The sequence below is a fragment of the Gadus chalcogrammus genome, chromosome 11 (assembly GCF_026213295.1).
Source record: "Gadus chalcogrammus isolate NIFS_2021 chromosome 11, NIFS_Gcha_1.0, whole genome shotgun sequence".
NCBI classification, from domain to species: domain Eukaryota; kingdom Metazoa; phylum Chordata; class Actinopteri; order Gadiformes; family Gadidae; genus Gadus; species Gadus chalcogrammus.
The window spans coordinates 6,511,491-6,534,344 of record NC_079422.1 but is presented as its reverse complement, the minus strand read 5'-3'; the positions used below and the strand labels follow the sequence as shown (position 1 = coordinate 6,534,344).

The 22,854-nt window shown below is 43.7% G+C and overlaps 3 protein-coding genes across 3 annotated transcripts; 1 reads left to right on the top strand and 2 right to left on the bottom strand.

Annotated features, from left to right (window-relative positions):
• Nucleotides 1–421: 421 nt before the first annotated feature.
• On the bottom strand, nt 422–9,788 carry mlf2 (myeloid leukemia factor 2). The gene is made up of 8 exons (XM_056602360.1): nt 9,479–9,788; nt 8,980–9,091; nt 8,853–8,888; nt 8,368–8,421; nt 8,092–8,220; nt 6,334–6,493; nt 5,812–6,032; nt 422–1,351 (listed from the first exon to the last, which is right to left on the bottom strand). Exons 1-7 carry the CDS (start codon nt 9,520–9,522, stop codon nt 5,815–5,817), a joined length of 753 nt encoding a protein of 250 aa, XP_056458335.1. The 5' UTR covers nt 9,523–9,788; the 3' UTR covers nt 422–1,351; nt 5,812–5,814.
• A 1,987-nt stretch (nt 9,789–11,775) lies between these two features.
• cdc42l (cell division cycle 42, like) lies at nt 11,776–15,680 on the top strand. The gene is made up of 6 exons (XM_056602364.1): nt 11,776–11,845; nt 12,788–12,892; nt 13,053–13,125; nt 13,315–13,424; nt 13,713–13,910; nt 14,582–15,680. Exons 2-6 carry the CDS (start codon nt 12,788–12,790, stop codon nt 14,669–14,671), a joined length of 576 nt encoding a protein of 191 aa, XP_056458339.1. The 5' UTR covers nt 11,776–11,845; the 3' UTR covers nt 14,672–15,680.
• A 716-nt stretch (nt 15,681–16,396) lies between these two features.
• On the bottom strand, nt 16,397–19,236 carry wnt4b (wingless-type MMTV integration site family, member 4b). The gene is made up of 8 exons (XM_056602351.1): nt 19,110–19,236; nt 18,474–18,627; nt 18,288–18,372; nt 18,033–18,164; nt 17,650–17,792; nt 17,385–17,525; nt 16,910–17,072; nt 16,397–16,611 (listed from the first exon to the last, which is right to left on the bottom strand). Exons 1-8 carry the CDS (start codon nt 19,196–19,198, stop codon nt 16,442–16,444), a joined length of 1,077 nt encoding a protein of 358 aa, XP_056458326.1. The 5' UTR covers nt 19,199–19,236; the 3' UTR covers nt 16,397–16,441.
• Between the last annotated feature and the right edge of the window lie 3,618 nt (nt 19,237–22,854).

The window sequence follows — 22,854 nt, the reverse complement described above, 5'->3', positions numbered from 1 at the left end:
CCTAAATCCTCAAATACTGTCCTACAGCAACGAAAATGATGAGGATGGAGGAACTTCTTGGAACACAGGCCTGATCTCTTTGACCAAAGCCTACACATCTGGCCCTTTAACAATTTAAGGGACACAGACCGCACAACTGCACGACTATATAGTAACACAAGACAGACTAAGGTGTGGGGGAGAGGGGGGGGTGGTCAGGTCACATGAGCGAGCAGGTGATTGGACAGGTATGGTGTGAGCATTGACGGAGGTAGAGGAGACGGGGCTGCGCTGTAGAGCATCACTGTTGAATGGGATGACAGAAGCAGTTATAATGTGCTGAGCCAGTGCTAGATTAGACCTTTCGGTTCAATGGGATGCACACACACACACAATACCATTTTTTTTTTTGATTTTCAACAGAATTGAATGAGTGGTTAGCTGGTGTTGAGGTGTACGAAAACATAATTACAAATATCATTTCTTCAAATAAAAAGTCAAAAAAAACAATCCAATATTTGACATTTGTATAGCATATCAACACTTTAAGAGGAACTCTTAAAGCGAAAAGGCCCTTTCAAAGAGGTGTCACCAAAGGAGGTGTGACACGTATCACAAATTATGGGTCTGCTACCTTAATACACAAGCGCATGGGTAGTAGACTAAACTAGTGAAGATTAGACTAATACCAGTCCCTACATAAAAGTAACATACCCACCAGTTAGTGATTGAGAGTCACTGCGTTTGTTCCACAAGGACCCCTCTGTGAAAAGGTTCAATTAAGCCAGAGACAACACAATCAGTTTTTGCAATTATCTAACAATGTTTAATGATTTTCTAATCAGTTTAATTAAGTCAACAGTATACAATTCTATCCACAGACACACAAGTGTCTTCACAAACATAAAATGGACTGTACAGAGGATGCATGTACTGTGGTGTAGCACCGTATACTTTATAGTGCTGTGGGGCACAAACGCATGTCAAGTTTTGAGAATGTGTCTCTATATACAAAGTGTGTGTGTATGCGTGCGTGTGTGTGTGTTGTTCTATGCATGTGTGCATTGGAAGGAGAAGGTGTGTCTCTTGTGTTTGACAGTAACAGCGGAGAAGTCTAACTACAAATTACTGGATATTGGTGTGTGTGTGTTTGCGTGTGTGCGTGTTATATGTATAATTTATATATAGACAGTCCAGTCATAACAAACATCTATAATGGTCCAACTCTTATGACCACGAGGTTCCTTCTTCATCCTGTTTCACAGCGTCGGGCAAAAGCTTTCATCTCTCTCTCGCTCTCTCTCTCTCTCTCTCTCTTGTCGTCTTCCTCCTCCTCTTCATCATCATCACTCCTCTTCTCATGTCTTAAACCCTGAGAAGAGAAAGCAGGAAAACACAAACTCAGGGTCTGATCCATACTATCAACGCCCCCCCCCCCCCCCCCCCCCCGTTAGTTTAAGTTTTTTTCAGGTGGATGGAACATTTATACACCATGATGATGACGACGCTGAAGTTGGCATCCGATTCGCAGCATCCGATTCAGCAGCTGGTCCACTTTAAATCGTTCCTGATTGAAAACCCCTACACCTAGACTCTTCAAATCTGGACTAAATTATCACAGTGAGGCTATACATTATGTAAAACATAGTTTCAGATTTGTGAAACCTTTACCCTATTTGTGAAAATGCAATAAAGGCACATTTTAATGCTTTTTAGGGGTCCAGACCGCATTAGAACTGATCCTGATTAAAAACCACTACACCTAGACTCTTCAAATCTGGACTAAATTATCACAGTGAGGCTATACATTATGTAAAACATAGTTTCAGATTTGTGAAACCTTTAACCTATTTGTGAAAATGCAATGCAGTCTGGACCCCTAAAAAGCATTCAAATAAGCCTGTATTGCATTTTCACAAATAGGGTAAAGGTTTCACAAATCTGAAACTATGTTTTACATAATGTATAGCCTCACTGTGATAATGTAGTCCAGATTTGAAGAGTCTAGGTGTAGTGGTTTTCAATCAGGACCGATTTGAAGATTCTAAGTGGTTTTCAAGCCGAATCGGATGCTGCGAATCGGATGCCAACTTCAGCGTCGTATGATGATGAACAAATAATGGTCAACAATCCATTTGAAAGACATTCAATATAATTGGGGGATACATTATATAGTGTAGGCTCTGCAAAATATCCATAAAACAAAGTCCAGTTATGTTACTGGGTCTGTTTGAGGCTGGGTTTGGATCGAGGTTTTGCGGACCTCAGGCACCATCGGTGTCTTTTATCAAAGCAGACAGAGTCTTCTTCACTGCAGCATGCTGGGTGGGATCAGTATCTTACAACTCTAAACCACTCTCTTATTGCTTCATAAATCAATATACATAATAAATGTATTAGCAAAAAGAAAAGATTGTTGCATAGAACAACACGGATGGGCCACGCATGCAGCTGATCTCAAGCATCATCTTAAGACCTTCTGACAGTAGATCATCATGTCGGCCTTTATTTCTTTTGTGGCGATCGGTGATCAAGAAAAAACCCAAACCTTTATCCACTATCTCCCAAAACCTATATCCACTACCTCCCAAAACCCTCATCCACTACCGCCAAAACCTATATCCACTACCTACCAAAATCTATATCCACTACCTCCCAAAACCTATATCCACTACCTCCCAAAACCTATATCCACTACCGCCAAAACCTTTATCCACTACCGCCAAAACCTATATCCACTACTAGAGATGTGAATAACTAAAAATGTTCATGGTCGAATAATCAGTGAATGGTATGAAAGAATTATCGATTATTCGATGTGTGCCGACATTCACAAAGGCAGCCTTGGATCATCGGCAAAAGCACTTAATATCTTAAACGCAAAAAAACAACTACCTGCCGAGTAGTTCCAGTCTAATTGTCCGTTCAGCCTTCAAAATGAGAGCTGGTAAATTGTGAAAAATGCATTAAACTGTCATCAGAAAGCGCAGTTATATGCTATAGACCCTATAGTATCTGTGGTATAAAGGCTGGGAAGAATTTCAAATTATAAATATGTACACTTTATGTTGAAATTATAGACCGTCACGATTCCCATTGAAACGAACAGCGCAGTGATTAATCCTCAAAACGAAAGCTGGTAAATTATGAACAATGAATTAAACTGTAATCAGACAACGCGGTTATATGCTATAGACCCCAGAGTATCTGTGGGATAAAGGCTGGGACATGTACACTTTATGTTGAAAGTATAGACAGTCGTGATTCCCATTGAAACGAATAGCGCAGTGATTTTTATTTTATTTTTACGGTTTTCGTTTACTGTTTTTTCCTAAACAGTTATGATTTACTAACCGGTTACACGTGTACACTAGGGTTGCCGCGGTATACGGTATTACCGGTGTTACCGGTGTTGAGGCCAACACCGATTACTCGGTGTTGCACACCGGCAACACTGTTTTATTTTTTTGTTTTTTTTTGTAATAAAAAACAAATTCAGTAAAAATGAATGATATAATTATAATTAAGAACATTTTAATGTGTAGAATAGGCCACAGTTCTACTCTGTGCGGGAGAATTGGCGCGCCGAGAATTGACGCGCTTTCTTACAAGACCGGTAACCATAGCAACGCCGGTAAACAAACCCGAGAAGCCCAATCCCTACGTGAGCGCACAGAGCTTTTGGCCGTGATATTATGATATATAAAATTATATTATACTATTATATATAGAATGTTATAAGACGCCGAGAATTGGCGAGCTGCCAGCCGCTGTCACCGAGTGTGAGAGGAGAGTTGATGGAGAAGATGGCGGTTGACCTATAGTTTCAAAGTTAATAGTTTATACCGGTAATACCGGTGTTAACACGAGCGTATTACTCGGTGTGAAAATGTCCACACCGCGGCAACCCTAGTGTACACGTGTACCCGTGCACACCCCTGATTCTGACCCACCCCTATCCACTACCGGCCAAAACCTATATCCACTACCGCCAAAACCTTTAACCACTACCTCCCAAAACCTTTATCCACTAACGCCAAAAACCTATATCCACTACCGCCCAAAACCTATATCCACTACCTCCCAAAACCTTTATCCACTACTTCCCAGAACCTTTATCCACTAACGCCAAAAATCTATATCCACTACCGCCCAAAACCTATATCCACTACCTCCCAAAACCTTTATCCACTACTTCCCAGAATCTTTATCCACTACCGCCAAAAACTATATACACTACCGGATAAAAACCTTTATCCACTACCGGCAAAATCTATATCCACTACCGCAAATTCTTTATCCTCTACCGCCAAAAATATATCCACTACCGCCCAAACCTATATCAACTACCTCCCAAAACCTATATCCACTACCGCCAAAACCTATATCCACTACCGCCAAAACCTATATCCACTACCGCCAAAACCTATATCCACTACCGCCAAAACCTATATCCACTACCGCCAAAACCTATATCCACTACCGCCCAAAACCTATATCCACTAGGGGTGTGAACGGTTACAAAGAATTGTAAACGGTTACACAACCTTCTTTTTTTCGTGTACACGGTTAACCGTTTTTTTTATTTTATTTTATAGTGGACCGCAGTCGCGCTATAGGGGGATTATTTGTTTATCAACACGGCGGATGCGCGAGCAGAATGATCGCAAAAAGAACATTTGTTTGACCGGTTGCCATGGTTATCTCCGTGTGGTTAATTTGCAGTTGCAGTGTTAATTACGATGTCGTTAGCCTACTGTTACATTAAACTGTCATCAGAAAGCGCAGTTATATGCTATAGACCCTATAATATCTGTGGTATAAAGGCTTGGACGAATTTCAAATTATAAATATGTACACTTTATGTTGAAAGTATAGACCGTCGCAATTCCCATTGAAACGAACGGCGCGTGATTAATCTTCAAATGAAAGCTGGTAAATTGTGAAAAATGAATTCAACTGTAATCAGAAAATGCGGTTATATGCTATAGACCCCAGAGTATCTGTGGTACAAAGGCTGGGACAAATTTTGAATTATAAATATGTAAACTTTATGTTGAAAGTATGGACCGTGATTCCCATTGAAACAATGGCGCTGTGATTATTTTATTTTTTTACGGTTTTCGTTTACTTTTTCCTAACAGTTATGATTTACTAACCGGTTACATGTGTACATGTGTACCCGTGCACACCCCTAATATCCACTACCTCCCAAAACCTTTATCCACTACCTCCCAAAACCTTTATCCACTACCGCACAAAACCTTTATCCACTACCGCCAAAACCTTTATCCACTACCGCCCAAAACCTATATCCACTACCGCCCAAAACCTATATCCACTACCGCCCAAAACCTATATCCACTACCGCCCAGTCTATTGAACACAGAACAAACCTAACAGCGAATCTTCCGACTCGTGTGTTCTTTCTTCTAGGCGGCGCTCAGTATCTCGTCTGATGTTCGGCCGTCTTGACATTAACGCCCTCCGTTACCCAGAGGAGGCCACTGAGTTCCTCAACACAGCACTAAGGCTACTCGGGTTTTTGGAGCTTTGCCTTTTGAAGTCTTGTCACTTAAAAGAGGAAACAGGGAATTCACCCTTTTGCTTTTTGTTATGTCGGGGGTGACTTGGAAATAGCCAAAATACATCTTAATGAGAGCTATACAACCATCCGTACAACTATTGCAGCGTTTAACTAACCTTAATGAATAAAAAATATATTTCCCTAACTTCTGCGATATCGATAGCAGCACCGGGTATGCCGCAGCTTATCAATGTGGTCCACGCACACACACGGTGGTCCACGCGCACACACGGTGGTCTACCTACCTCTCACCAGTCGTAGCGCGGGCGGTTGTGGGGTGGCGGAGGGGGGTGCCTGGGGGACTCGTGGCGGTGGATTGGCGGGGACTCGGAGGATGGGGGCGCAGCTAGGGCCAGCTGCTGACCGCCCGCTCGCCGGTCGCGGCAGTAGTCCAGCCCCCGGGCGCCTGGGGGCGGGTACCTCCCCGCCTCCCGCCTCCACTCCTCGTCGAACGCCGCCGCCTCATCTGGCGATGGAGGGGAGGAGAGAGGGACACGGGATTCAGTGACTTTTTGTTAACCATCTCTTTGTGTAACCAACCACATTCATTCAAGACTAAGATTCAAATGTTGTGATCTGGTCATCATGACCAACCTGGGGTGGTCATCTTTGTCATCGTTCTTTGCCTACAGGTAGACTGCGGTCATTTGGGATAAAACACACTGTACCTTTCAACTTGGTGGTCCCAGCCACTGGACCCACATTTTGAATAAATGACCAAAGCCCGTGATTTCTCAGTATGAAATGTTTAATCTCCATGTACTCACTCTCCTCCAGGTTGATGTAGTCCTGACGCTCCTCGTGGTCGCCCGTGCGGCGGTTCCGTGAGCGCTCCATTACGTGCCCGCGATCTCGGATGTGGTGGCCGATGGCCAGGCGCTCCACGCCACTCTCGCTGTCACGCATGGCCTGGCGCGTCTCACGGATCTGGGCACACACACACCGTTCCAGCATGAAATCATAGAACTTATCACTGAACCGAGAATAACTGACTGGGGTCCTGACTCAAAGATTACTGCGTGGCACGGCACGTCTACAGTCATCCACAGCCAACCTGTGTTTTACCTGCTACCATAGACTAGCCTTTGTCATTGGGAGGGCTCTGTGACTATGAACGGTGCTCTCCAAGTATTCAAAACGGAGAGGGCAAAGAGGAACGTAATAAAGGAAATAAATCCTACGGACGGTAAGAATTACGTAGCTACGACATATCCAAATACCATGCAAACTAACTGACAGCTACAACAATCCTGTCAGGGTATGTCAATGAGCCGCCTTGATCAGCATATTTCCTCTACCTAACCCTCTACTCATCTCAATAACGTTCCACAAAGCTTAGGGACAGAGGAGAGGAGTTGGCTGTACGATAATCACAACAGCTGATTCATTTTAGATCAGTTCAAAATAGGACATCTGTTAAACAGTCAGTTCTCTAAACAAATCCACCCAGATCACACATCGCAACCGTTAGAAAAACATATCTATAATGCCACAGCAGTTTGCGGAATCCGCTGCACCACCTGACCTTTGAGTATCGATGTGCCATTAGGCTTATAAGGCTACGTTGTGTGTGGATGTGTAGAGCTCCATTAGAGCAGAGATATATTTTGATTGTCTGCGTCCTAGTGAGGGCTAAGCTGCTCAGTATAACGACATGGTGTGTGGTGCATTCATATACAACTTCACTCATTATAAAGCTCAGACACAACAATGTTACTGAAAAAGTATCAAAAAGTTGTGTCATAATACGCACACTGCTTCACACAACTCTGTGAAAAACATTTTTAACCTGCAGTTTCAGCTGGTTCAGTGTTGGAACACCAAGTTCCAACACTGCTGAAACTGCAGGTTAACTTTCATTTTGAGGCAAAACCAATCTGTGGAGTCTAGAACATTTACACGTTTTTTGCAACACACCGTAGGAAAGTATAAATGCAAATTAATGAGTTCAATCAAAACATCGCCCATCCCTAAATGCATAACGAGACAGTCCTTAAGGGTTGCCTAATGAGTGCAAGAAGTGCAATTTATGATCACTCAAATTATGACCTGGATTTATTTTATTTGACATGTCGTGAATGAACAGGCATGTTTAAAGGCCATCGAAGCAGAATAATTTTAGAAGCAAACAGAGAAAATGTGTAGTATTTATGTTTTTTTGTAATTGCCATGGCTACTTTCCTACATAACCTGAAAACACCCACATATTACCAACAATGCTCTGCTGGAGCAGGGACCTCCTCTGCATGTCTCAGTATTTGACTGTGCTGATTTTGCGGGGGGGGGTCTTTCCCTCTAGCCTGTCCGAACACTGGTTCCCAAAGGCATCATCAAACTGTCCTTCCAACTTCACACATTGGTCTGTGAAGCCCCCTGGGTCCCCAGACGTGATTAACGGCTATGAAAATAATAAACTGGACTGGTCCTGGACTTAGTGACAGCTGGCCCTGATTACTTTGCCATGGCCCTGTGTGTGTAGGAAAAGCATTAAAAAAGCAGGCAGGAGTGAGGCAGCGCGTACTCACCCCTCCAGGTGCCGTTCTCATTTCGCTTGTCTGTTGGAAGACTTTGGGAGCGCCGGAGTCTAAGGAGGAGTAGGAAATCACCGTCGACGAGGAGTACGTCTGACAGTTGGGGGAACCCGACATTCTCTCCTGTTAGACAAGGAGAGCGCGTTCATGGAGTTGAAGAGATATGATTCAATCAATCCGCCTGACAGCGGGGTCAGACCCATTTTGTGGTATGCTGCATTAGCAATGCACTAGATTTACGATACCAATGTTTGATCAAATGAAACTCACCATATTCCCCATCATTCCACCCATCATGCCAAACATATCCATGAACCCGCCACCCTGCAATAGAGGTAATTCATTAGATGTTAAAAGGCTCCTGTCAGTCAAACCGCCAATACTGTCCACAATCAATGGATGGTTTGTTACACAGATGGTTTGTTACGCAGAACCATCGTCTTTGCAAACAGTTTGAACAGTATCAGGCACTTGACAGGTGACTGGATGAACATCTGTCTGTCTATCGCTTTCTATCCCGTATCATGTAGATCACATAGTTCCTCATAGGATGCTGATTGGTCCAAACCACTGGTGGTTTTCACTTTGCAGCGTCCCTTGAAGACTGGCAAGATTGATTCTCGCAGGTTCCTAATCTTGCAAATCCAGCTGCCTATCAAGGTTAACTTTTTCCCCCTCAGAAAATACATTTGTAGTGGTGTGGACATTGGATAATAATGAAATGTTGACATTCCAATATGATAAAAATTACTCACCATTCCCATCATGCCAAAAGGAGCCAAGGCTCCAGCCTAATAAAAAAAAAAAGAATATAAACAAAATTTACACTTGAAACAGTTCACGATTACAAATGGTTGCCTTGAAAAACAAACACAAACACACCTGGAGATGAGGTGCACGTGGAGGCTGAATCTGTGGGGCAAGAGGGAAAGGTTCAAACCCAAATGATCCAAATAGACCCCCCATCTGCTGTCGATGAGCTGCAAATGGATCCCTGTAAGAGAAAAGATCGCACTTAAAAAAGCACCAACAACATCAATGTCCCTGACTGTATTGTGTTAAGTATGGACACAAAGCTGTTGACAAATAGAGATGAGTTTAAAGGGATTTGCGACAAACAAACCAAATATATGCATTTGATACAAAGCTATACTTGCAGGGCTATGCATGTATTGTAAAAACACTCTGAGCTTCATCCTGAGCTCTGAAGGATATATAGTGGGCCCCTACATGCTTGCAAGTCTATCATTCGATAGGTTTCTGCTCCAGTATAGCATGCACAAGTAAGCGTGTTATAAACGCACATTGCATTGGTTCTACGTGTTTCACTAAAATCGGCAAACACTTGATAATATCACATTATAATACGAGCATAACTCACATCATGAAAGGACTGTCATCAACGTCATTCAAGAATCGAAACATGTTAGGTAATTCAGCTAGCTAGTATTAGCCAGCTAGCTATATAAATGGTCGGTCAACAAGACAACAGTGGTCTTTTGGATTCAAAGCCCCCAGCAGAGCAGCGAACAGATCCCCTGTACTGTGGCACTGGACGATATCCTCACAACGGGTCAGGCGGTACGGTGTCTTTTCAGTACTCTGAATGGTAATTTTATTTCAAGCTACCTGCACCAAAAATATAAACGGAAGTCTTTCTGACAAAGGAAGCAAAAACATCAGCAAGTCAGCACAAATAATACGAGTTTGGACTTCCGGACGGTTCTTTCAAAGCAAAAGCATTTCTGACACAATTAATTTCGTTATATATAAATTCATCAAATAAATGTAAAGGTACAAAATCATTTAACATTTTTCATATAACCTAATATCAACAGCCTCTTCCTCTGTCTTTTGAAAATAGTATCCTGAACATAAGAATATTTCGTAAGCTCAGCAAGTCAATCTGTGTATAAGCCTTTTGGTCTAAAATAGTGACTTCGCCAAAGTGAAAAGACAATTCCCAATTTCAGCAAATTGTAAATAAAGCAAAATGAGGAGAAATCAGAATTGGTCTTGACTAGTCTTCCTCATTAATCACTGATACATTGCGACCTTTTTATGATAAGGCTGCTGGAAATTTAAATTAATTGTTACTCCTGTCCAGCATCGATACACCTTTTACCGTTGCTCCTCTGCGGACAGCTTGTGTCATTGTCTTTGTATCGGCAAGCCTTTGGTTTCACAAAAATCTAGGATTGACAACCATCCATGTTCTGAACAGATTTTATTCTTTACACTTTTTGAGAGAAAGTTGCTCAGAAATGACAAACGTAGAATTTTGTGAAACCAGAGGCCTGTCTGCAGATCCTAGAAGTGCCACATTGGTGGGTTTATCACCATTAAAGGCCTACAATCAGATAAGACTTATATTTTCATTAATAGAGAACTCCATGTAATTTGGACTAGGCAGTCCATATGCAAACGTATAGGCCTCCCGGTTCCCCCATGTCATCATCTTTATAAAGAAATCATCATGCTTCTCAATCAGAATTATGTTTCTTTAAGTAAGACATTGTTTTTATATTGCAGAATTTGATATTCTTTAAGCGGAGCAACACAATTGTGTTGGCCGATTTAAGTTTGGAAGTCATGTCCTCAAGAATCCACTACTGTTTACTTTAAAGAACATTGTTTTAATCACATTCATATTGCAGAGCTGAATGCTGAAAATAGCATTTAATCATATTGATATAACAATAATATACAATGCAATGGGGCTATGTTAGACCATATAAGAAAACCACTGACCATTTAAAAAACAGTAAGGATAATATAGTAATATACTCTTTTGAGAGGTGCTTTATAAATAGTTATGATACTTATTATTATGCAATTCATACAATATAGATTATATCTAATTAAATAATAGTAACATACTATATAAGTTTGGACTTGAGAATGTTACCTCATTCTACACATTCCCTTGATAGGTTGAGATACAATTATCAGCAATGCAGAGGCAGTTAGCCATTATTATGTAATTGCTTAATAATCCATATATTGTATAATTATGTATTGTGTCTTGCCTCTGGCTCTATCATTTGGTCCGTAGCACACAAACATCTTCAACCAAGTCATTATTCTATATCTTGGACATTGCCACAAAGCACATAATGACATACATGCGGACTTTGTTATTGCCTTTAGTTTCTCTTCTGTTATACACGTGTCACGGAGCTCTAAATGTCAGCCCTTAACGCCAAAGGATGCACTGTGCTTATGGTGTATTTTGTTTTTCTGTTAACCTATCTTACGCCGAAAACCAAAACAGGATAAATGGAAATATGTGAGAGGCCAATAGTTATGTTTTTTGTTTGAAGTTTGTAAGCTAAAGAAGAAATTCCGGGCTGAGTGCAGCATTTGACTGCCGCCGAAACAGAGACAACCTGTCATGAAATGAGACTTGGTGGCCAAGCCCCGCCTACGCTTTATGCGTCCCTGGTTGATATGCATAAAATCCACAACCAATATAAAACATATTTTTTATAGATTCAAAGGTAATTATACACGTCTATACATGGATAAGTACTTGGCTTTATTCAGGACTCCCTGTGATTCTATATATTTAAACGCTTGTTTTTCAGATCAAGCCCAGAGCTCTACCTGATTGGTCCACTAGGGGTCAGTGCCGCCCCTCCAGAGGTCCGCGCGCAGCCGCTCGAGCGTCCCGTTTGCGGTTGCGCAAAAATGCTATTCGTATTGTAAACCCGGATGTAACCAACGCCTAACCTGCCCCGAAAAAAACGTAAGTATAGTTTTTAAAGAAGTCAGCGTTGTTCAAATGTTGTTAAATGTACATATTAAATACTAGATTTAACGTCAGCACTTACATGTCGTTGACCCTTTAGCGACAGCGAACTATTTCTTGTTGGTTCCTCTTTATATTCTCCAACAATCCAACGAGTTAGCCATCGAGCTAGCCCAGTGTTAGGAGAACTCCCCTGTCAATTAAGCTGTCATTAGGTTTCGTTTATTCAGGATGGTAAAACACTTAATGGCTCGTTTTTTATTGAATAATATAAGTTGTGACTCGTGGAAATACGTTCGGACCACATGACAATGTATTAATTAAGACCTGGATGGTAAATCTGGCTGGAACTACAGCTTCGAGATTTATGTGGAGATTAATTTTTCTCTAGCGTTATTTATATTATAGCTGTACTTATTTTATACATCTAATGGCGTCTGATTCGGAACTTGGCTATTATGATCGAATGCCCATAAAGTATAATATGAATTAAATTGTTGATGAAGCGTACAAGTCAACTAAATTCCTGTCTAAAAGTGTTGTGACTCAGGCTAGGCCTATGCAGTTCCTCTCCCCGGTCCATCCTTGGCATGCAGCTGATGTATGCGGAAGCCTTCTTTCTCGTTAATGTTTCCGCGCGTGTAGGAAAACACCTACTAAAGATCTGCTATCAAGTTAACTCCCTAAACATTTTATTAGTCAAATAAAAAACATGTGCAGTTGTGATAGACCTCTCTAACCTTTTATTATTAATATTTGAGGCTTATTATTGTAAGATATGGGAGTTGTTTAACATCTGGTCACGCATGTCACTGTTGTAAAGTGTCTGAATTTAGGAATAATGTGGTTTAGGTTGTGTTATTTCCTCTGTATGCCTTGGTGCTCTTGTCAGTTATCTTTCCAGTCGAGATTCTCAATCGTTCTTTCTTTCACCCATAGATGCAGACTATAAAATGTGTTGTGGTAGGTGACGGTGCTGTAGGAAAAACATGTCTACTGATTTCCTACACAACAAACAAGTTTCCTTCAGAATATGTACCCACGGTAAGAAATGTTAATATATATATATATATATATATATTTAAAAAAAAGATGTTGCCATGCAACATCTCACTCTGTAGGTAATCGATTGTAATAGTTATATGATAAAAGTCTGAAAATCTCCTCATATTTTTAACAACGTATTTTTTCTTGATTTCTAAAGGTCTTTGACAACTATGCAGTGACTGTTATGATTGGTGGTGAGCCCTATACACTTGGGCTTTTTGACACAGCAGGTAACGTCATTCTAAACCTTCTATTTCCCCAATCTCTTGTCTAAATCAATGAAATTCAATAAACTGATCATGTAAATTCTTTCCGTTAATAACCTTTGTCTTGTTTCCTTTTCTAAACCCATCCATTGGATTATATTAACTGTCTACCTCCTCTTCTTCTCCTCTCTTCTTTCTGATTGGCGCTCACAGGTCAAGAGGATTATGACAGATTGCGACCCCTCAGCTACCCCCAGACGGATGTGTTTCTCGTCTGTTTCTCCGTCGTGTCCCCTTCATCCTTTGAGAACGTCCGCGAGAAGGTTGGAATTTCTTCTGTCATTGAGCATCGTATCAAGGGGGCTCGATACTGTAGTGGCTAGGGTGTTTGACTCTCAGCCAAATGGTACTGGGTTGGATTCCCAAAGTCTGCAAACTACCTGAAAAGATATCCTTGGTCTATGACCTGGCTTTGTAGTCACTGTAAGTTGCTTTTTGAACAGTTAGTATCAACGGCAAATAAATAATGCTCATCTTCTGCTCAAATGATCATCACAACTAAAACCAGTTTATTTTCCTCTAAAATGTGTGTCTTCTGTTTGTGCCTGCAGTGGGTCCCTGAGATCTCCCATCATTGTCCCCGCACCCCGTTCCTCCTGGTGGGCACCCAGGTGGATCTGCGGGACGACAGCAACACCGTGGAGAAGCTGGCCAAGAACAAGCAGCGCCCCCTGTCCCCCGAGAGCGGAGACAAGCTGGCCCGCGACCTCCGCGCCGTCAAATACGTGGAGTGCTCTGCTCTCACACAGGTGAGACTCCTTAGTTCTAATTCAGTAGGGACCCACCCCCCAGTAACATAGACGGTATCATAACAATTCCCAAGTGTCGTAGCATTAGCTCCACAACTCAACTTGATACACCTTCCAGATAACATTAGTCGATCTACGTGTGTATGTGTAATACACTAGTTAAAAGGCGGAATCCAAAACAACCAATATCTGCTTATTTTACAAGCAGTTTTGTTTAGAATAACCGTTTCCTTCTCTGTGGTGCGGGATGCCATGATAATATGAACACGATTGCTATGGAACACTCTTGACTACAGGAAAGAAACAGTAACTGCTTGTAAAATAAGCTGTATTCTTTGTTTTGAAAGTTGTCTTTTTAACATATTTAATTACAGGGTTGCAGTGTATTCAGTTTGTTGCAATCTGCTACCTCACTGCTAGAAGCCATTTAATCCTACACACGGCACCTTTCAATGGTAGTTGTGAAGATAATGCTTAGCCTTCCTGGGATTCATGAACCGGGGGATGACTGAACCAATCGTCCAAAAAGAGATCTCACTGCTCTTGTCTCAACAAAAGGCGAAAAGGCAAAAATCTTGATCTAACCCTTTCACGAGTTGCACCACTTTGACTCTCTCTCTCTCTCTCTCTCTCTCTCTCTCTCGCTATCTCTCTCTTCCTCACTCGTGAAGCGAGGACTGAAGAATGTGTTTGACGAGGCCATCCTGGCCGCCCTGGAGCCACCAGAGACCAAGCCCAAGAAGCGCTGCATGCTGCTCTAGAAGAGCAGCCACACACTGGGGATGGAGGGAGAACCCAGGTGAATACGAAAAACGAGAGATACGGATCAACGGCTTGTGGGGAGGGAGGGGAGAAAGGGACAGAACAAGAGAGCAGGGATGACCTAAGCTGCGATCAATGTACACAGATTGTGCCTTCATATTATGTATTGAAAGAGGCCGCGCGGGAGGGAGCCTGTGTTGTCCTCACACGGTCACCGCCGAGGGATCACCGCGCTCCAATCCTCCGCTTGTCTTCCTGCTTCTAGTAATAGCAGTGTTACTCCTATCGATACCTGGGTGGGGCTGGCCCCCCCGCCTGACTCCATTGCCCCTCTTTTTTAGGAAATATTTGTATACAGTTGCAGCCAGCCTATTGCCTGCTGTTTGTGTCCTTTTTTCCCTGTGTTTTTCTGCCTACTATTAAGCCGATTTTTTTTTTTCTTTCTACTTACAATTAAGTTACGGATAAGTTGCTTAGTATGCAGTGCTTATTTAGATCCAACGAGCAACTTACTGTGGACTAATGCTGTAGCTTCTTTTTTTTCCTGCCACTTTTGATTGATTGTACTAAGAAATGTACAAGAGATGTATCGTCACTCCAAACCAGGCTAGCTGTTTCTTTCATCCTCCAAGGGAATTTTGGGAAGACCAAGTGCATTGTCGCCAATCTGCCTTTTTGCTGGTGACTTGATTCGAAATCAATTATATTTTTTATTTTTCTGTATGTTATATTAATTCTATGTCGTTTTATTCTTTCTTTTTTAAGGAGTCATTTTATTTTATTTGGAACTTCTGCTAGTGTATCAATATTTTGTGATTGATAATATAACAAGATATACTGTTCTATTTTGACCAGATCCTCATCTTTATAGAACTTGAAATAATTTTCTTAGAAACCTTTTGGGTGTTTGCAATCAAAGAATGTTTGTAATAAAATGATTTGACTGAAAGGTGCATCTTTATGGTCTTTGTATCTGGAATGGGCCTTGTATATTAAAAATACAGTTTAAATAATAGCAAAATGTAATATTATTTATTTTTATATATCTATATATTAAAAAGGGCTTAACCTTTCCACTAGAAAAATTAGGTCCGTCATTTAACTTTATAGAGACAAGAAAAAAAACGATTGGATGAACTACAGTATCATTTTAATTACCCTAGAAACTCATTTTCACAACTGTGACCACATTAGTGTGCGATGGAAAACAAGACACACTGATAAGAAAGTTATTTTTTGCATGAATGAATGGAAAGAAAAGAGCAAGGACTGAATGGCAGATATACAAATAAATAAGCCAAGATGGAGACACAAAGAGATATAAATACATTAAATGTACAAAGACATTCTACCCTATTACAGGGGGTTCAAATCATAGACAGCTGCGCAGACAAGCAGTAAGTGCTGTAATATCATTAGTTTTGGTTAATTTCAAAGAAACAAAACAGTTCTAGTCAGTTCTATGAGGTACACTGTGTCTGGATATGTGCCCATGCCTGTGCTTCTCTTCTGGTCTGCTCTTGTCTGATTCTTGTGGGTGTATATTTTCCTTCAATGGCTTGGCCCATGGTTATCCTACTTGCTTTGGCCCTAAAAGTGTGTGTTAAAATTGGCCACTAATACAGGATAAAGTGAAGAAGATTATGTTAATAATTCCCGTAATCACCTTGCCTAAAACAGCCGTGTTAAATAGTAAATGTGTGTTCAAAATAATCTGTCTTTTGTGTAGTGTGTCTGTGTATGTTTGTGTGCGTGCATGCTAAGCCCTATCAGACTCTGCAGGTGTGGATAGTCACTGTGTTCTTGCACTGCTGGCAGCGGACTGAGCAGCACCAAGAGAACTTGCAGGAGCAGCGCTGTACCACCTCAGCCCGGCCCGCTCGGTACCCAGGCCCACAGCACACCAGCTCACAGCCGTCCGGGGCGAGCCGGGACGTCCCTGTGACCGGGGTAACAACATGTTTACTTCACTGTAATAATATCAAGGAGTGAATAGAGACCTGTATTTTTGGATTGATGTGCATCTTTGTTTCTCTGTTGCTAATCTGCACTTGTTGTTTTTTTATCGAAACTTCTGTGTCGCTACTCCAGATTTCATTTTACATTATGCTTTGATCGTTCTCACTTGTTTTGTGGCTTTAGGTCGAAGCCTCTGCAAAATGACTAAATCTAATTGTTTGTCCCTGTTATAATCCCAGTATCTCATGGCTGTGGGGTTTCAGAATGGCAGCTCTCACCGTTGCAGCGTCTCCCAGCCGTGCCGGGGATACCGTTGTCAGGGTCCAGATGACAGAAATCCGGGGAAGGGGCCAGGTACACCAGGTCCCTGGCGGCTGGTGGCTTCACCTGGGGGTCTCGGGGTAAGAGAGCAGTCCTTGATCCTATACGAGTCAGACGCACCTGCAAGGAAGACCGGTGGATGGAGAGATGGGTCAATAGTCGAGAAGAATTCATTACATCCGACCTTATGGTGTCTGATCAGGAATCTCTGGGGGAATCTTTGGGGAAGCTCAGTGACTCAACACGCAGACCCTGTAGGCAATAAACCCTGGTTCGATTTTGACCTGTGATCATATGCTACGTGCCCTTCTCTTTCTTCTTCGACCAACTTCCCCGTCTCGCTTCACTCTGAAAGCCTCAAAGCCCATGAAGAAAATGCAAGGAATCTGTATTCAGTTCAATTCTCTGAAAAACTAGAGCATGCTGGGATACCTCTGTGGCGCCGTCGAAGCGTTCCTTGAGCACCGCGCCGACACGCCTGAATGGGGGCATGACCTTCCAGCAGGTTCTCAACTCACAGGAGCCCGAGACGCCGTGGCACTTACACTCCACCTGCATATTGTGCAGAATAGCCTGGGAGAGAGAGAGAGAGAGATGCGTGGATTCGAAAAAATAAACAAAAAAAGCAATGTCCTGCTTGTTGTAAATAAACTCAATGAGAAACAGATGAGTCAGGCTGCTGCTGCCACCAACCGACCTTCCGACCGGCCTCGTTGTTGTGGATATTCATGAGGGGTCGACCTGCTGATAAGCCCTTAGCTCTCTCCTGTTCATCCACAAATGTCTGGGAGAAGGCCACCCCGTAGGACAGGTTGTCACTGCAGCCCGACCACTGAAACCCTGTACAGCGGAAACAGGGAGATAGAATCGGAAAAGGATTGTGCTGCCAGGTTAGTTTTCCCAAGGAATGTGTCATTGTGTTTGGCGGTACTTCAGAGAGAGTGAGAGCGCGCAAAGAGAGGTGATAAATCTGATACAACACATTATTGTTCAACTTGGGCCAATCTACAGCTTTTATTGTGAAGCCCGCATCTCATCAGATCTGTGTTCATGGGGACGGCTGTGTGTTTATGAGCTCACCCTCCGGGCTGACCCCCCTGACCTTCCGGTCGCAGCCACACCTCTCCAGCTCCCCCCGGCTGCAGGCCCGCGTCACCGCCATCGCCACCGCCGCCGAGGACAGGGCGTGCACGAAGGCCGCCTCGCGTGTCCCTGGTTCAGAAGAGCATGAGACGTGACCAAACGTAAGAGAAGAAAAGATGCTCTGCTTTGGCATTACGATACGCCCCCTGCAGGAAACCGATCTGTGGTCATTCTCATGAATAGCCCTCTCACCTTGATGCAGGACCTTCCCAAACACGTTGATCCCGCGGGGCGTGGTGGAGCAGTTCCAGCGCCGGTTCCTGAACTGGTGCTGGCACTAAAGTGGTGATAGTCAAAGCGACATACAGCGGTTTATCGGATGCATTCCCGACGTTTTTCCCGATGACGACATTGCCAACGGCCTCAGGGTTTCCGTACCTCCTCGATCACCATCTCGGCCGCCTTGCGCACGGACTCCATGACCTCCCCCCTCGCCCTACACACCCCCACCTGCCCCGAGGACAGCCCTCGGAGCCGCGCGCAGGGGGCGTCACCTGACACGGGCCTGGAGCGGGGCAGCCTCGCCAGGGAGCTGGGGGAGAATCAGGTTGGGAACAGGTTGGGAACAGGTTGGGAACAGGGCATGCTTCATTACAGGGGGGGGGGGGGGGGGGGGGGGTTGGGGGCGATGGAGGACGCCGGAGGACGCCGGGTTTGAAAGAGAGAGGCAATAAAGGAGGAGAAGAGTAACAAGGGTGGAGAGGAGTACAGCGAAGGCGTGCAGAAATCAGGGAGAGAAAGGGAGGGAAAAAAGAAGGTGGCGGAGGTAACAATGGGGAGATGTTTCTGGGGAGAAAGGAAACGAAGGACGAACTGACGGACAAAGGGGACAGAGGAGGCACAGTGAAGGCGGAGGGAGGGAAAGAGAAAAGGTCACGGAGTGGAGAGACACAAAGGGAGAAAGGGGAGCGACAGAAAGAGATTTAGAGACACGTCACCATCTTTTAAAAGTTATAGCATGACAAACAAAACTCTCGCCTTTCTCTTGCTGCCTTTTTCGCGCGCCAGACTTACAGCCAGTTGGTTGCCATGGAGGGGTGGATTGCCCATAGCAACAACAGGAGGAGTGGTGTCGTGAGATTGACAGCAGAGACAGTTGGCATCAGACTGTCTATCTGTCCGTCTCTGTGTGTCAAGCGATTGGTCCTTGGATGGCCGGTGGTGAGCCTGCCCTGTGCTCCGCCAATCTCTCCGGCCCACAGGTCCCACAGCTGGTCTACGCTTGTGGTCCAGAACCCGGGGATAATCCCCGCATATCTGTTCATGAGGTTCAGGGAGGAGGGAGGGAGGGATGAGCAATTTGGCCTTGAAAAGTAGTTACTGCTCCCAGAATGTTTATGGCTATGACTGTTATGACAATTACACTACGTTTTAGATTGTGATTGGCTTATTGAACTGATTCGAACGGTTATAACAATTTTAACGTATCTGTTGATCGGATTGGTTGGAAAGATTAAAAAAATGTAAGCAATTTATATGTTCTATTCTCTATTTGAAATGTGTACCGATTTAAGTATAATCAAAAATTATCTGCACAACTTTCCGCAGATATTGAAGCTCGGATCCCTTACAAGATTTTCCCTAAGATTTCTTTACAAGATTAAGTAAATTATATTTCTTACCAGTTCTTGCCTTGTAACCAGTTGTCCTCGTTTGATGTAGATTATTAGAAAATGTAATCCGAATTTTCACTTTATATCGGAAGCATGCTCAAAGAAGTGCATTGAATCCCCAGCAGATGTTTAGAAATGTAAAATAAAGATTACCTGCATATCCATGATCAAGTTTCTTTCATCAAATCAATATTAATAAACTAGTAAACCGTCAACAAGCAATGCAGCTTCAAATCAGTCCAAACGCCGCAGAAAAAGCATTATGTTTTGTTCCAAATGGACCTTTGAACATTTGCCCTCTCCAAAAAAAGTTTTTTGTCTTGTCCGGCTCAAACAGAAAGAAGGAGTGAGAGTTGCAAGAAGAGAGTGATTGGTTATAAACCCTTGCACGTTAAGTGCAAGGGTGGGAGAAAGAGAGAGAGAGAGAGAGAGAGAGAGAGAGAGAGAGAGAGAGAGAGAGAGAGAGAGAGAGAGAGAGAGAGAGAGAGAGAGAGAGAGAGAGAGAGAGAGAGAGAGAGAGAGAGAGAGAGACAGAATGAGGTGAGGCGTAAGGGTGGTGGGAGGGGAGCTGGCATTGGGAAGGTGGATGGTTACACCATATTACAGTGTATTAACATTGACAATGAGAAATGGCCGTCATCCTTTGTGTATGTATGACGAGCACAAGACATGACCTGAGACCGGAGCGAAAAATTGGCAATGCCATTATGGTCGTCATTTCCTCTGAGTTTGTGTGCTTCTTTGTGTGTGTTTGTGTGAGTGTGTGTGCATGTGTATATGTGTGAGTGTGTGCGAGCGTGTATATGAAGTGTGTTTGACGTTAATGTGACACAAAGAGATATGCTTTCAGTGTGTATTTAGTTATTTGTATGCATCTATGTGTTTATTTGCATGTGTTTAAGTGGGTCTTCTAGTAGAACTCGTGTAGTGGCACAACTATACTCACAATAAATGTATTACCCAGCAAGCAGTGCGATAGTTAAATCATTTCATTTCAATATAGTTATTCTATTGATCCATATGCAGACACCCTACAGAGCCCCGCCAGGTGAAGTGACACAGCAGATACCTATGGATGAATATGAAAAAAAAGGCTTACCTAATGTTTAATTTTCCCAAACTTTGTTGCTCATTTTACGAGGTCCCCCTCCACCTCCTTCCCGTTCTCCCTCCAAACTTGCCCTCTCGTTCTCCCCTTCCTCCCCCTTCCCCTTATTGTCTTAGAAGAAGGGATGACATTTAGACCAGCGGGGAGAAAACACTCCGCTGACAAATATTGGAACTGAGGCAAATAAATCACAAGATAGGGGGGATAGAAGGGGCTTGAGGAGAGCGTGGACGGACGCAGGAGAAGAGACGCCTGGCCTGAACACATCTCTCACCAGGACGGAGTAGACCGCTTCATGACGTAGACAGGCTTTTGAGGGTAAAAAAAACACTGCTATTTAATAATGAAAAAGAGAATTGCATTTCTCAATCTCAATGTCTCTTCTTATGTCTTTTTATTTTTAAGTATTTGAACTATAACAGCAAATGCAGCAGTGCTCTTAATCTGTGTTTGCATAGGTTTGCATACAGTGAGTGTGAATACATTGGTCACACTGCATGCATTGCTCCTAAAGGCTCATGTCTTATTCAAATGTGGGGCTGGTACCAAAGCAATGGCCGGCACCTGTGGCGTCGAGGATCAGGCCGGTGGATGACCGGCTACCTGAACCCTCTGACACCCCGCTCACCATGACCACCCCATAGCCACCCCCCACCCTCGCGTACACGCACACAGCCTCTGTCTCTCTCCCCCCTCTCCTCTTCCTCCAACCCCCTCCCCACGTTGCGTGATGGCCCCTCTTAGTTCAGTATCTGTAAAGACAGGTTGACTTTAGGCCTCCTGTCTTTTTTTATTTTTTTTATTTTACTTCTCCTCCATGTTCGTATTCATCCCTTTGTGTCCCCTGTTTCCTCAAGTGACGTCTTCCTGCTGTCTCCCGCGGCAACGCCATGGCGACCAGCGGCCCGCTGTCATGTCCGGCGCCTCCGTTACGTTAATCCCGTCATCCCTTCACCCCTTCTCTCGTAAATAACTCCCCCTTTTATTTTATCTTCATCTTGCCCCCCATTTGTAGCCACTACATCATGTCGCGATGGCCCCCGCGCCAATTGACTGTATCCCCGGTTGCAGGACTTAAAGAGGATGCTTATTAAAGCGTCAGCGAGGAGTTTGCCCTCCATGTAAAGATTACTTACTGGCCTTCAGCAGCGGCTGATATAAACCTTTTTTTAACAGCGTTTCACAGACACTCACAGATGTAAATGGGGGCAGCAAGGACAGTGTCCTGGCTGGGGGGTTTGACTCCAGGCTGAAAGGTACTGGGTCCGATCCCCATAACTCTATTTTAACCCTGGGCATCGAGAAGCGTAGATGCTCCAGGGCCGTGTTGTTTGGGATAAAAGCATCTGTTAAATGACTAAGGCAAATCTCAGCTTCTCCATGGGCTCGGTCGGCTGATGCTTATCATGCATGGGATGGAAGGTTGACCTAATTTTAAAATGGTTGCCAGAATCCGCTGACTACATAATCTACTGCGCTACAGATTTCTCCACAAGGGGAATGTAACGGAGATGGGGAGGGAAATTGTGCCTCTCGATCATGATTGTCGGAATCGTTTTTTGCTCATTCACCCCAGAACCTTTGTACTCTGCACCAGGGACCTGGCTCTCCCCTAACCTCGGTGTGCAGACCGAGGAGTCCTCTCGGGCAGAGACATGACCACTCCGTCTGAGCGCACTCACTACATTGCCGCCCAGGCATCTATGCCAACAAAGAGCCAGGCGCACTGCTGCGTATGAATATCTGTGTGTGTGTGTGCAGCGCGTGCACGTGCGAGAATATTATGGGATGGCAGCAGTGTTGTCAGGCAGGGAAGGGAGGGGGGGGGGGGGGAAGCAGAGTGGGCGGTTTTGCTATGTGCACATGGGGGGGGGGGGGGGGATTGTGTGTGTGTGGGGGGGGGAGGGTGTGGACCGTGTGGACGAGCCTTGAATATTGTGGAATGGATGGCGGGCGGTGTGCGTGTGAGGTGGGAAGATTGCTGTGCATATGGGATAGAAAGAGCAGGAGGGGGTGTTAGTGACGATGGTGCACATGA